The sequence below is a fragment of the Fukomys damarensis genome, unplaced genomic scaffold (assembly GCF_012274545.1).
Source record: "Fukomys damarensis isolate Sample0158 unplaced genomic scaffold, DMR_v1.0_HiC HiC_scaffold_27, whole genome shotgun sequence".
NCBI lineage: Eukaryota > Metazoa > Chordata > Mammalia > Rodentia > Bathyergidae > Fukomys > Fukomys damarensis.
This window is the reverse complement of record NW_022900939.1, coordinates 25,508,776-25,520,482: the sequence shown is the minus strand read 5'-3', so window position 1 is coordinate 25,520,482 and position 11,707 is coordinate 25,508,776. Positions and strand designations below refer to the sequence as shown.

The 11,707-nt window shown below is 52.0% G+C and overlaps 1 protein-coding gene across 1 annotated transcript in view; it reads right to left on the bottom strand.

The window, feature by feature from the left end:
- Nucleotides 1-300: 300 nt before the first annotated feature.
- Nucleotides 301-11,707, bottom strand: part of Aopep (aminopeptidase O (putative)) — a 349,371-nt gene continuing 337,964 nt past the window's right edge. Inside the window, exons 19-21 of the mRNA XM_010636136.3 lie at nt 5,745-5,831; nt 3,920-4,064; nt 301-879 (exon numbers count right to left, since the gene is read on the bottom strand). Coding sequence (XP_010634438.1) covers nt 3,924-4,064; nt 5,745-5,831 — 228 coding nt within the window. The 3' untranslated portion in view covers nt 301-879; nt 3,920-3,923. The remainder of the gene's footprint in view (nt 880-3,919; nt 4,065-5,744; nt 5,832-11,707) is intronic.

Here is an 11,707-nt window from a genome sequence, read left to right as displayed (position 1 = left end):
CTAAATGTGCCCAAGATGCCACATTTTAGAAGTGAGAAGGCCCAGGGTGCAGACTGATTAATTCATTTTACTTTTATGTTTATAACAGTATCAACACTACCATAAAAAGGACAAAGAAACTCATGTGGGAAAGGGGCACTTGAATGTGGAGGATACCTTCTCTCATACATGTTTTTTCTTATTTATATGTTTTTTTGTGCCAGAGATCGAACTCAGGACCTCACGCTTGCAAGGCAGGCGGCAGCACCCCTGAGCTAAATCCGCAGCCCTTTCTTATCTTTAAATAATATCAAATAGTAATCAAATTCAGAAACAGAGAAACAAAAACCCAAATCCATTACATTTTATTAATACAGATTCTTATCCTTCAGTTTTGTAAAAAGGCATCACATTTTTGGAAAAATCCAAACACTGGCCATATTAATCAAACTGATTCTGTACAAGCTTTAGGAACTCATCCAGAGGAGCACATCAGAGTGTTCACGGGCAGCACACAGAAGCCGTGTCACTGAGCGATCTGTGTGTGCGCAGCCCCGTGCAGAGGGACCACAGGAAAGGTTCAGCACGTTTCCCTACGGACCTCAGGTAGCTTCCGTCATTTGTGTGGAGACGGCCCTACATCACAGAGCTCCAATGCAGACTCCATATCTTGAGAGTGGGGCACAGAGGCAGCCGGCCGACAGTTTATGAGGGCTGGCCTTTTATACAAGCCCGGCTGAGCCCAGCCTGTGGGGAGAAGAGCTGCGAGAAATGAACACTGCTGTTGCTGATGGCTTTAGCAGCCACATAATCCTTCCTTTGATGTGCAGGGTCAGTGTGATCCTGGGCCCACCAGGCCTAGGAGGAGATGTACGAATGAGAATCTCACTGTGATCTCTCCTGCAAAGGAAACAGCAGTAAAATTTATTACTCAGTCACTATGGAGGAATTCTTGTAAACGAGGACCTTTGTGCTCTGGGGAGAAGACTTTCATCAGAGGACAAAGATGAGACCCAGGCCACAGCTCAGAATCCTGTGGGGTTTGCAGCTTAACACAGCCATGGAACCCAGCAGGCTGTGACAGAAGCTTCGTCTACAAGACAAATGAGAAAGACCCCTTCCAGCCCCACTCTAACTGCTTTCAGAAGTCTAAACCCTACACAAGGAGGCGGCCCTGCCTCCGCCACACATGGGACAAACGCCGAGCTCTGGTGCTCACTACTCTGCCGCCTTCAAGACTGGGAGCTCAGTCGGTTCATGCTGTCAGTTTTACAGATCTACAGGTCCCCACACCACAGGACACATACAGATGGACACTCCGCGAGGGTCTGCTGCGGGGGCCGCTGGCTGCTTCCTCGAGGACAGAGTCGACTGCCTCAAGGTGCGGGTGCACACAGACGGGAGGCTTTGCTCAAGGGCTCGACTCCTGTTCCTGCTGAACTGAGCCAGTGTGTACAACGAGAACTGATATCAGCTCAGTAGGCACCGGAGGGCGGGTCCAACGACAGCCGGAGAAGCAGCGCCTCAGCTGGGAGCACGGCCCACCAGCGACCGCGGGGGACACCAAGACCTGGGCTGCAAACAGAAGAGAGAGTTCACCGGGCCTGAGAAGCAACAGAACCCACCCCGCCCACAAGCAATCAGCTGTACTACCGCTTCACTCAGTTTCTGGGATGAGTTTGGCTTTGGTTTTTAAAATAATGTTTGCAATTTCTGGTATATTCGGCCTTCCAGACAGACGTCTGGCTCGTGGGTTTGTTTCTGCAGATGCGCTGAAGGACGCCGGCACCCAGCTCACACTCTTCACAGGAAGCGGTGTCTCGTGGGCTGGGCCAGTCTCTTCCTCCAGAGCTGTGCCCACACCGCACCGGCCGCTCCGCAGGGCCACCCATCAGCAGTGGCCTCTGCCCAGCAGCTCCAACTTAAATGTGCCCATCTCACCTTCTCTCCAGGTGCAGAACTTAGCCACTGTGAACAAAGCGGAAACCAATCACTGTTCACCAATCAGCTAAGCTCTGCACCTTGTTAGAGAGGTCATCGCAGGGCATAATTAAAGGGCTGGCGAGCATCTTCCTCGGTCCTTGGCTTCGTTTGTTTACAAAGAGCTACGAGGCGCAACTGTTCTCCAAACTGCAGAGAGAGAGGACCTGTGGTTTCGGTTTCGGGAGGAGCAGCCAAGGTCGTGGTTGCGTGGTAATCCCTGGCAATGTGATTTTAATCTTAAATCACAAATCAGCATGCCAGGAACCCAAGCAGCCAGAGCACTCAGGAGCAGCACCGCACCCTGCCACACCCACTGCCTCCAGGCCGGCCACATCACTTAGCTGGCACCCTAGAGTTTTCAGATCAAAAGCACTCAAAGATGACCCCTGAAACGCAGAGAAACTCCGGAACAGGATGCGGATGCGCGCTGCTGTTCAGCCATGTGACAGGCCAAGAGGGCTGTCCTCCCTCTAGGTCACTGCCTTTAACCCCTTGGGACACACATGCCTCTTGCCAAAGAGATTCACAAGATCTGGGACAACTCCGGGCCCGCTCCGGCAGGGAAGGTTTCCCTGCTGGAGGGTGTAACTCAGGAGCAATCTCTGTGCCTGTTCTTCCCAGTGGGTGGGCGCTGTGACCCATACATTCAGCTAAAAAGGCAGGGACAGGAGCACAGAATTTAAGGGGAGAGGAGGAAAAGGCAGGCTTGTGACTGGGACAACATTTTTGTTTACTCAGGGACAAAAAAATCACCATGAAGAGTCAGGAGACCATGTGAGCCTCCGTGGTTCTCCAATGTAGGGCCGAGAAGCGATCAAAGGAACAGTTGGCCTTATCGTAGTAGTTTTCATACACCAAGTAACACAAACCCTCCATGAAATTAAACATCTCAAGAGAAACATGATTGATGGGAATTACTACAGGAGAAGGGTGACGAGGCAAGTGCAGCTGTCTCCGTGTTTAAATCAGCCCGCCGCTGGGAGTCTGGGGAGCGTCTGATGCAGCTGCCCCCCATGAAATGTAAGTCACCCTGCTTTTCCCACTGCTCCCACTTCCTGGCCCCAGGCTCTTCTCAAGAACATGATCATATTTCAGAAAAGCTTTTCTTCCTTCAGTATCAGCTCTTTCAGACAAACAAGACACTTAAACACATTAGACAGAAATGGGCTTTGTAAGAGCAAAACTTTAAAGGTAAACTGAGTATCGAACAAAGGCAAACACCAAATACTATTCATTAAAGTTACAAACTTATATAACAATATGAAAAATGCTTGAGATTTGATGCTGTTTTCTAAAAAAGAGTACATTATATCATGTAAAACCTTGAAGAAAAAATAACTGAGAAGACACAGACATGATTATTTAGAAGAAAAAACACAATGATCTCAGAGTGTAATTTAATAACACTTTATGCACGACTACTAAATTATGTACTTTATAGAACTTACATTTAAAAACCATCTGCTCGGAAGGAAATCTAACAGGTCCATCTCAAGCACTATAGCACAGGAAGCAATCTAGGACTCTCCAACATTAAGCCAGGAAGAAATTCGTCTTCCACACCAATGAGAAATAAGGCCTCCATCGGGCACAGGGTGTCCTCGAGTGGACACAACACAGCGCTTACCAGCTGGGCCAGGAGCGGACACCCCGAGAAACCCACGTCTGCACACAGCCAGGGGAGAAACTCCCACACCCCAGTGGGTCAGCACTTCTGCTGAAATTCCCACTCCATCTCCACACTCGAGAGTCCCCCAATTTCCCCCAAAGGTTACTAAACCCACGGTGGCCAAAACAGTGGCAGAGATCCGCCTGCCCCTGCTGTACCCGAGCGCCTGGCCGTCGGCCCCCATTCGGCCTGTGCACCCCAGGAGGGAGCAGTGGGCTTTACTGCTTCACCTCCTAAGAGGAGTGCCTGGTTAGTACCACACAGCGGAGAAAGGAAAGAGAGAATCACCTCTTTAAAACAGCATTTCAGCCACCACCTCCACCGAGGACTTGTCCATCTGCTCCTTGACCAGCTCGAAGCACCTGATGGCGAGCTGCTGCTGCCTGGCATCCTCGCGCACCATCAGCTCCCCGTAGAGGTACACACCCATGGCCTGTGGGCACAGTGCCAGACGGCGTTAGGAAGGGAGCTGTTTCTGAGCTGTTTCTGCCCTCGCACCTGTGCTCATGGTCTGGGTTTGCTTCCCACCAACTGGCTGATGTTGGAAGTGCAAAGGCCGAGAAAAGATCATCAGGTAGCTGTGCGTCTGGAATCTCCAGTTTCCAATCCCTGTTTCTTCCTGGTTTTCATGTAAATTCCATGCGGTTCATAGCTAGCAATCCTGCCAACAGATTTGTTCATTTACCTGGTGTCAGAGGGGTGCCTGTGTTGGGAAGGTCTGCACACAGCCAGCGGCCTCTACAATGACCACCAAGGAGAGGCCGGTGCCTGCTGCGGGGCTGCTTCCTGGGAGAGTGTGTCCCAGGACTGGCTTGATCCCCCGCTCAGAGAGCCCATCATCGCCCAGGGCAACAAAGACCATACTGCCCGGCAGCCACGGGTGGAACCACAGGACGCCTGTCCCTTTGCCCACCCTGGCCACTTTCCTGCCACAGCCTCAAGTGCAGCAGACACTGGCTTTTCTGTTTTGAGAACAATGATGCAAAGACTGACATCTGCAATTTTCCTACATTTTAAAAACAGCCAATCATGTTCTGCAAGAGACCAAAGGACCCCTTTAGTTCTGCCTGCTTTGTTGTTCCAAGTTGAGTTACTCCAAGGGTCACATTCTGTTGGAGCAAATTAAAAGAAGGAATTCAAAGGCAGCACAAGATAAAAACTCAGCAGTTAGGGATTTAAAAGTGTCTTCCTGAAAAAGCTCAGACATGGTGATCCTTATATGGCAAAGAGCATGGTTCTAAGTACGCTCCATGATTTCTGGTCTTCTGAACAGACCTGAAGTTGCTCTCACACTCAGTTCTCATGCTGTCTGCTTCTCCAAACACCTCTTGCTCTGCTGTGCAAATGTGACATTTCTGCTGCTACAAACTCACGCACTTTTCTTTGTGGGAATAACCGGCCCTCACTTGCTGGCTGCCCCCTGCACCAAGACCCTATAAAAAGTCCTTTTGTTCGTCCCGCCTTCTCCTTCCACCCCCACGGAGCACGGCTCCATTCCACCAGCCCACAGCCTTGGCAGGCAGTTCCTTCAGAACGCTCCCTCTCTCACAAACTGGTGGGGAGGTTTGCGGGGGGAATAGGGGGTTCTGTGTGTCACAGGAAGCACCCTGAGCCATGACCCTGATGTGTCCTATGCATGTCAGAGGCTGTCAACAAGCATATCCCCATATATGTGCCGACACACACACTTCCTGTGGGCTCCAGGTCAGGCAACCACTTCCTAGGAGGGAAGTTCTCACAGGGCTTGGCAGATGTCACCCAGATGGCTTCCCGGCCTGGGCTTTCCAAACCAACCTGCACAGAAGCTTACAGCCAGGCTCAGGAGACTGAGACACGAGCCCTGGCCTCGGCCCGAGAGGCTCTGAAGAGGCCCACAGGTGACTAGGTGAGTGGTCTGCAGGCAGTGAGACCACAGGTGCATCTGCACTGTGGAACCTGCGACTTTACTCGGCACACAGGGTGGGCACATCGGCTCCAAAGACCAGTGGTGCCTACGATGCTCAACATCTTTGGAAATGATTTAAATGTTCTCAGAGAGATGCCAAGAACTTGGGTCTGCCTGTGAAGGGCACCAACAGGGATAGGCAGGGGTGAGCACTGAAGGAATCCTCACCTGGTCATCCTGAAGGAATCGTTCCACGTGTCTGTAAGCGCGCGTGTACTTGTGCTTCACAATGAGCTCACACCAGCGATGGCGAACCTGGGGAAGAAGGGAGACCGCGTAAACAACAGGCCAGCAGTTCCACGGCAAGTTTAAAGAGAAAGAGATTTTTGCACGGTTCTTGGCTATTCTCTGAAGCACACCAGCACTGCTAACACATTCATTCATTCATTCATTTTGGGGGGTACTGGGGCTCAAACTCCAGACCTTCCACTTGCGAGGCAGGCGGTGGAACCACTGAGCTAAATCCCCAGCCTCAACTGCTAACACATGTAGTTGTACATTTCATTTCAGCTTAGTTTCCTTTTAAAAGAGAAGAACCAAGTCCTACAGAGGACAGCCCACGGTTAACCCTCACGAGGGAGAGGGTGCATTTGAATCCAGTGTTTCACTGTTTTAGGCATGGCTTTGTAAGCAACTGACAAATCCAAGACTGGACTGGAAGGCGAGGGCCACGGCCCAGGCCAGGCTCCTCGTGGCAAGCTTTCCCACAGGGTAAGGTCCCCAGGGACGCCTGTCACGCCCGGCCACCCCATTTCCAGTAGCAACGACCAGTCCGATAAAGCAGGTTATAACAACAAGAGCGCTAAGGGGAAAATGCTGCTCTCTAATCTCAAAGAGGCAAAGTGCACCTTCTCACAGTCTGGGCAAGAACTAGAGCAGGGTGCGTGCCCCTGAGCACAGCATACCCAAGCACACAGGCTAGAAAGGAGATGCCATTCTTTTAAAAGACATATTTTCTCTGGGAGGCTGACACAGGAGGATCTCAAATTCATGCCCAGCCGGGGCAACTTAGCAAGAAATGGACTCAAAATAAAAAATGGAAAAAGGGATGGGGAATACAGTAAGACATGAATAAAATGCTGGGTTCGACCTCTAGGAGGGAGCGGCGTGGCGAGTGCAGAGACAGACACGGACAGACCTGACTGCCAGGCGCAGTGGCACACACGTGTAATGCCAGCACTCTAGAAGCTGAGGCAGGGGGATATCAAGTTAAGTCTAGAAAAACTACCAGTGAGATCCTGTCTCAAAAATTCGAAAATAAGTAACATTTTACTAGGCTGCACCTGCCCGAATTTGCCAAGAACCCTTTCTTCAAATCCAGACACTGAGGGTGAATTTGATTCCTGCCAATGTCCTCAAGAGGCACAGTCACCAGGGACAAGGGCACCCCTTGCAGGCAGGGGCAGGGAATCTCACTGTGCTGCAGGCAGGTTCTTCAAGAAGCAAATCCCACAGGACTGTTCCGGAACCCAGCGCCACACTGTAACTCTACCCGGCAAGTAGCCTGCCATCCCTGCTCTCTTACTGCTTCAACGCTGGCCGCACATGGAAAGAAAGGCACACTTTAAAAAAGCCTCTCACATCCCTCCCTGTTTTTATTGCTTTGAAAGAGGGAGATGTTTTGTACTGATCTATTTGCAACAATAAAAAAAAAGTAAGCAATTTCAATGTTTTGGCTAAGACCCTGAAAATTATATCCCTGTCTGCAGTCCTGGTTGGATTTTTCCTCCAATCTATTGTAAGTAGATTTATGTGAAAATAATTACAAATGAGTGAAACAACCGGGAACCTGGGAAGGACAGTGCCAGGAGGTCACACAGCCCCAAGGGAGTATCAGAGGGACAGGGCAAAGAGCTGATGGCCTTGGACACCACAGCAAGAGGAAAGCTGGTCCCCGCTGTGAAATCCTTCCACCTTCAACTAAACGTTAAAAACAGACCATAAAAGGGAAGGAGCAGCCCACGAAATACCCCGACCAGAGAATGAGTGGATGGAGCTCCTCCACGTACAGGGTGCCATGAGAGCGCCAGGTCCCATCCAGCACCGAAGTGCAGGCAGAAGGAGCCCCGTCTCCACCCTCCTAACCCTCCCAGCCACACTGCGCTCAGCCACAGCCCACTCTGGCAGAGCCACATCTGTCCGTGAGCTCTGTGGAAACCCAGTCAGCCCCGGGGGCAGTCTCCACCCTGGGCCCACTGCCCCACCAGCTCAGGGCAGACCCTCACTCTGTCAATGCAGGATGAGAAGAAAGCTGTCAGCTTCCGAGTGCTCATGCGGCCTGACCATGCCACAGCCTCTGCAGGACTGTCTGTCTTTCCAAAACCGGGCAGGGGTGGGGAGTACTACGTTCTTAGATTTTGAGAATGGAGGGTTTCATCTCCTTTCCCCTCTTCTGTGGTCTCCCTTGTCTTATTTATACACACAGAAATAACAAAGCCTAAACCCAGGCCTATTTCTGAGGAGGACACACCCCTGGGTGGGCAGGGCCAGAATGAAGGCCCAGGGCAGGGCTGCATAGAAGGGGCTCTTTCAGCATCACCATGAGGTCAGCATTTCCACTTCTACTGTCAGAAACAGTTGATTGTCCTGACTAATAAGAGATCCAGTCTTCTGACCCCTGAAGGCTAACACGCATCCAGGAAGGACAGGCTGACTCCCCCGCCCACTGGTCTCGAGGGGCAAAAAACAAGAAGCCTTTTCATCTGAGAGCGCTAAACGCACTGCAATGTTTCAGTGACAGGATTTTAAAAGACATCACAAAAATGCTGTGTGAGGCGGACAGTCCACCAGACAGTTCCTGCTCATACATGGGTTTTTACTTTATGTTTCTCTGGGAAACAAAATCCTTATTTTTCACCGTTGTACTCTCAAGACTCCATGTTTCATACAGCCACTTGTCACCACATGGGACAGGAAGACACCGGCGTCAGCCACTCCCAGCACCATTTCCAACGTGAGTGCAGATGGAGCATCGCTTCTCCAGGTCACAGACTCGTGGCCCCTGAGGGGATGGCCCTGCCCATATGTGACCTCGCTCAACTGACAATGGCAGGAAAGGGAAGCCCCCCATGGGCAGCCGGAGCCGCACTGTGCTCGGAAGCAGGTCCGCGAGAAGAAAGCTGTCTGCTTTACATATTTGTGCTTGCTTGCTTGCTTACTGTAGGAGTGTTGCTATGTGCTCCAGATGGCCTCAAACTCCTGGGCTAGAGTGAGCCTGGGCTCCTGTCTTAGCCTCCCGAGTAGCTGGGATTACAGGATGGAACCATTTGCTGTTCCTTGTTTCAAATGAATGAACGGGGACAGTAGTCACTGTCTTTTTTAACATTTCCTCAGTCAGATTCAATAAACACAGGGTCATCGCATAAATACAGGGCCTGGCACTGGCATTCCACAGTGGGTCTCCGGCCGCGAAGCCTCCTCGGCCACACTGGGGACAGGCCTCTCTGAGCCCAGCTCATCCTCTGCTCAAGTGTCAGTTCACTTCTGCGGAGCAAAGGCCACATCCCTTGGCCCCCTCTTTGCAGCCATGCTATGTGGACACAGTGTCCACGGGCGGCCACCTACTCTGCAAGCCAGGAGGGAAGCTGCATGCTCAGGCTGGAGGTGCAGACCCCTGCTCAGAGGGCACAGGGAGTTGTCCCACGGCAGAGCAGCGCCAACATCTGGATGGACAAGAGACACTGTCACCACCCAACTATCCTCTCCCAAGGTCTGGGAAACAGTAGGAAGGCGTCAGAGATCAGACCCCCTTCCCAGGAGAGCTGGATTCTGCTGTGAAAAGTGCAGAGAGCCATGGCACCTGCTCTAAATGATGCGAAGGAGGGTTTTTTCCTTTGGAGATGGGATAAAGTCCAGCTGCCAGCAGATCTGGGAGGAAAACCAATCAACCCGAGACCAAGCAATACACCAGTGACACCAAACCCCAAAGCCAGCTTCCATTTCTCCCCTCTTCACACTACAATTCTTTCTAGATTAATATACAAAATGTCAGCAAGGTGACCTCCCCACCCTGCCCCGGCCCACCGGGGACAGCCACCGTCCCACGTTTCACACACGACGTGAAGAGCAGCATGGCTTGCACTGCTCTATACTCCAGGCTTCCAGCATCCACGTGACAGTCTCACCTCACCGCCCCCGTGAGTGCAGAGAGGGTCCCAATCCTCATGGCCACGACTGCGAGCGTCCTGCCGCACTGTGACTCGGCCACACCCTACAGGCCGATCCGAGCTTAGGGCAGTGCAGACTGGAAGCGGCCGGCTGTGGGATGAGGTATGGACATCAACTCAACCCTAAGTGGAGTTTCTGCATCAAACAATGCGACCTCTGCGCGGTGAGAGGCTGCCCACATGGCCTTCCTGAGGCGTGGCAGTTTACATGCTGGCTAGAGAGCCCCCAGCCCCTGCTTGCTCCCCACCTGTCCCTGGAGGCGGTCTGTCTTCCCAGGTGTGAAGCGGATGCTGTCACTACCGGGGGGCTGTCTCTGCCAGAGTCCCAGGACTGGACCCGCCGGGCAATGGCTCAGGACAAGGATAAGGCCCAGGTGGAGACGGACTTCGGGGCAGCGTGACCGTTCTATGGAGAGCGAGGCCTAACCCTCTTCCTCACTTCTCATCAATTGTGTATTCTCTCACATTTCCCCCTGTTTTTCTCTAGCTAATTTGTTGGATGTTTCTGAATATAAGGAAATCAACTTGAAATTAGCTTGATTAAATAACAACTATTTTCTACATTGTATTAATCTTTGAGTTCATTCATGGTGGCTGTGTTTGTATTTCTGAACGGTATGTCATTAAATTTATTATTTTTTTCTTCCTATGACTTTTCAGAGCTTTGTTCATTTAGTTTTAGTGTTTTCTGGGTATACAGAAAGGGGCCAAACAGTAAATTTTAATTATACACATTTTACTGTACTTCAGTTGTCAAGAGAGTGGACAATGTAGTAACTTTAAACAGTGACTAAAATCCATCCGTCTCTCCAAACTCAGGCTAGGAATCTCTAGAAAGTCTAGAGGGTCCATCACCATGGTCAGGGCAAACTAAGACAGAAAGGAAGGAAGATGCACAGGCAAGGAAAGAGAGTAAGAGAGCAGGAAAGCAGCAGCTGGGCCTTGAGAAGCGAGCGGAGGCAGCGCGGCTCACACCGGCACAGAAGGGTCCCCTGGGCAGCAGCTGCTCCTCACTGGTCCCCCGAGCTGCAAGCGTCCAGGCGGCTGGAGTAGAACGGGAGCCCAGCGAGAGGACTGCGGTACTTCAGGCCCGGGGCCCGGGAGGGCACACGAGTGAGACAACCTGATGGTGGTGAGCGAATCTGCACTCTGGATTCTTCCAGTCATCACAGAACAGACTCCCGCACGACAGACAGGTGCCCACCATGGAACCCTTCCGTACAACAAACACCAGCTCTGGAAATCTGCTTTTCAGTTTCCCGCTCAGGCTGTCGGGGGCTGCTTTCCTTCAGTGCTCAGTGGGGCTTCAGCAGAGAGATGCTATTTACACTGCTGGAGAGGGACTGAAGAGCCATGCAGCTGCTCAAAGGCTGGGGGACACTGGTGCCGAGGGCTCGGCCGCAGGGCTCGTCCTGGAGCGCGTAGCCTCTGTGGTTCTTTGGGGAGGGTGCAGACAGGAGGGCCCTGGACTCTGGGGTGGGGAAGGTGAAAGGTGGGGAGCAGAAGCCACCCGTGTAAAACTACAACTGCAAGTAACCCAGTAACGGCTCCAGGGGGTGGCCCCTGCCCCACAGTGGGACAGCCACCAGGAATGTGACACAGTCTGGGGAACTGGCCGGCACAGCTCACTCAGTACGTGAACGGGCGGGTGTGAACAGGCTTCTGCAGGAAGCACACACGGCTCTGGCTTCGAGGCTGGCAGCTTCTTCCTCCCAAGCACAGTTGAGGCAGCCAGCGATGGGACAGGAATGGCAGGGGACAGAGTGATGGCCAGCACTGTCACAGGTACACATAGCTGTGCGCGATCTTCCATGCATGCTACATATACACTGCACGCACACACTGCAACAAAACGGTTGTTTCCCTCACTACAGGCAATGCTGATTTTACTGTTCTTTATTTTCAAAATGCGAGCTGCTGACCTACTAAACAGATTTCCTGACCCCTGAGCATGGTTTGGCCCAC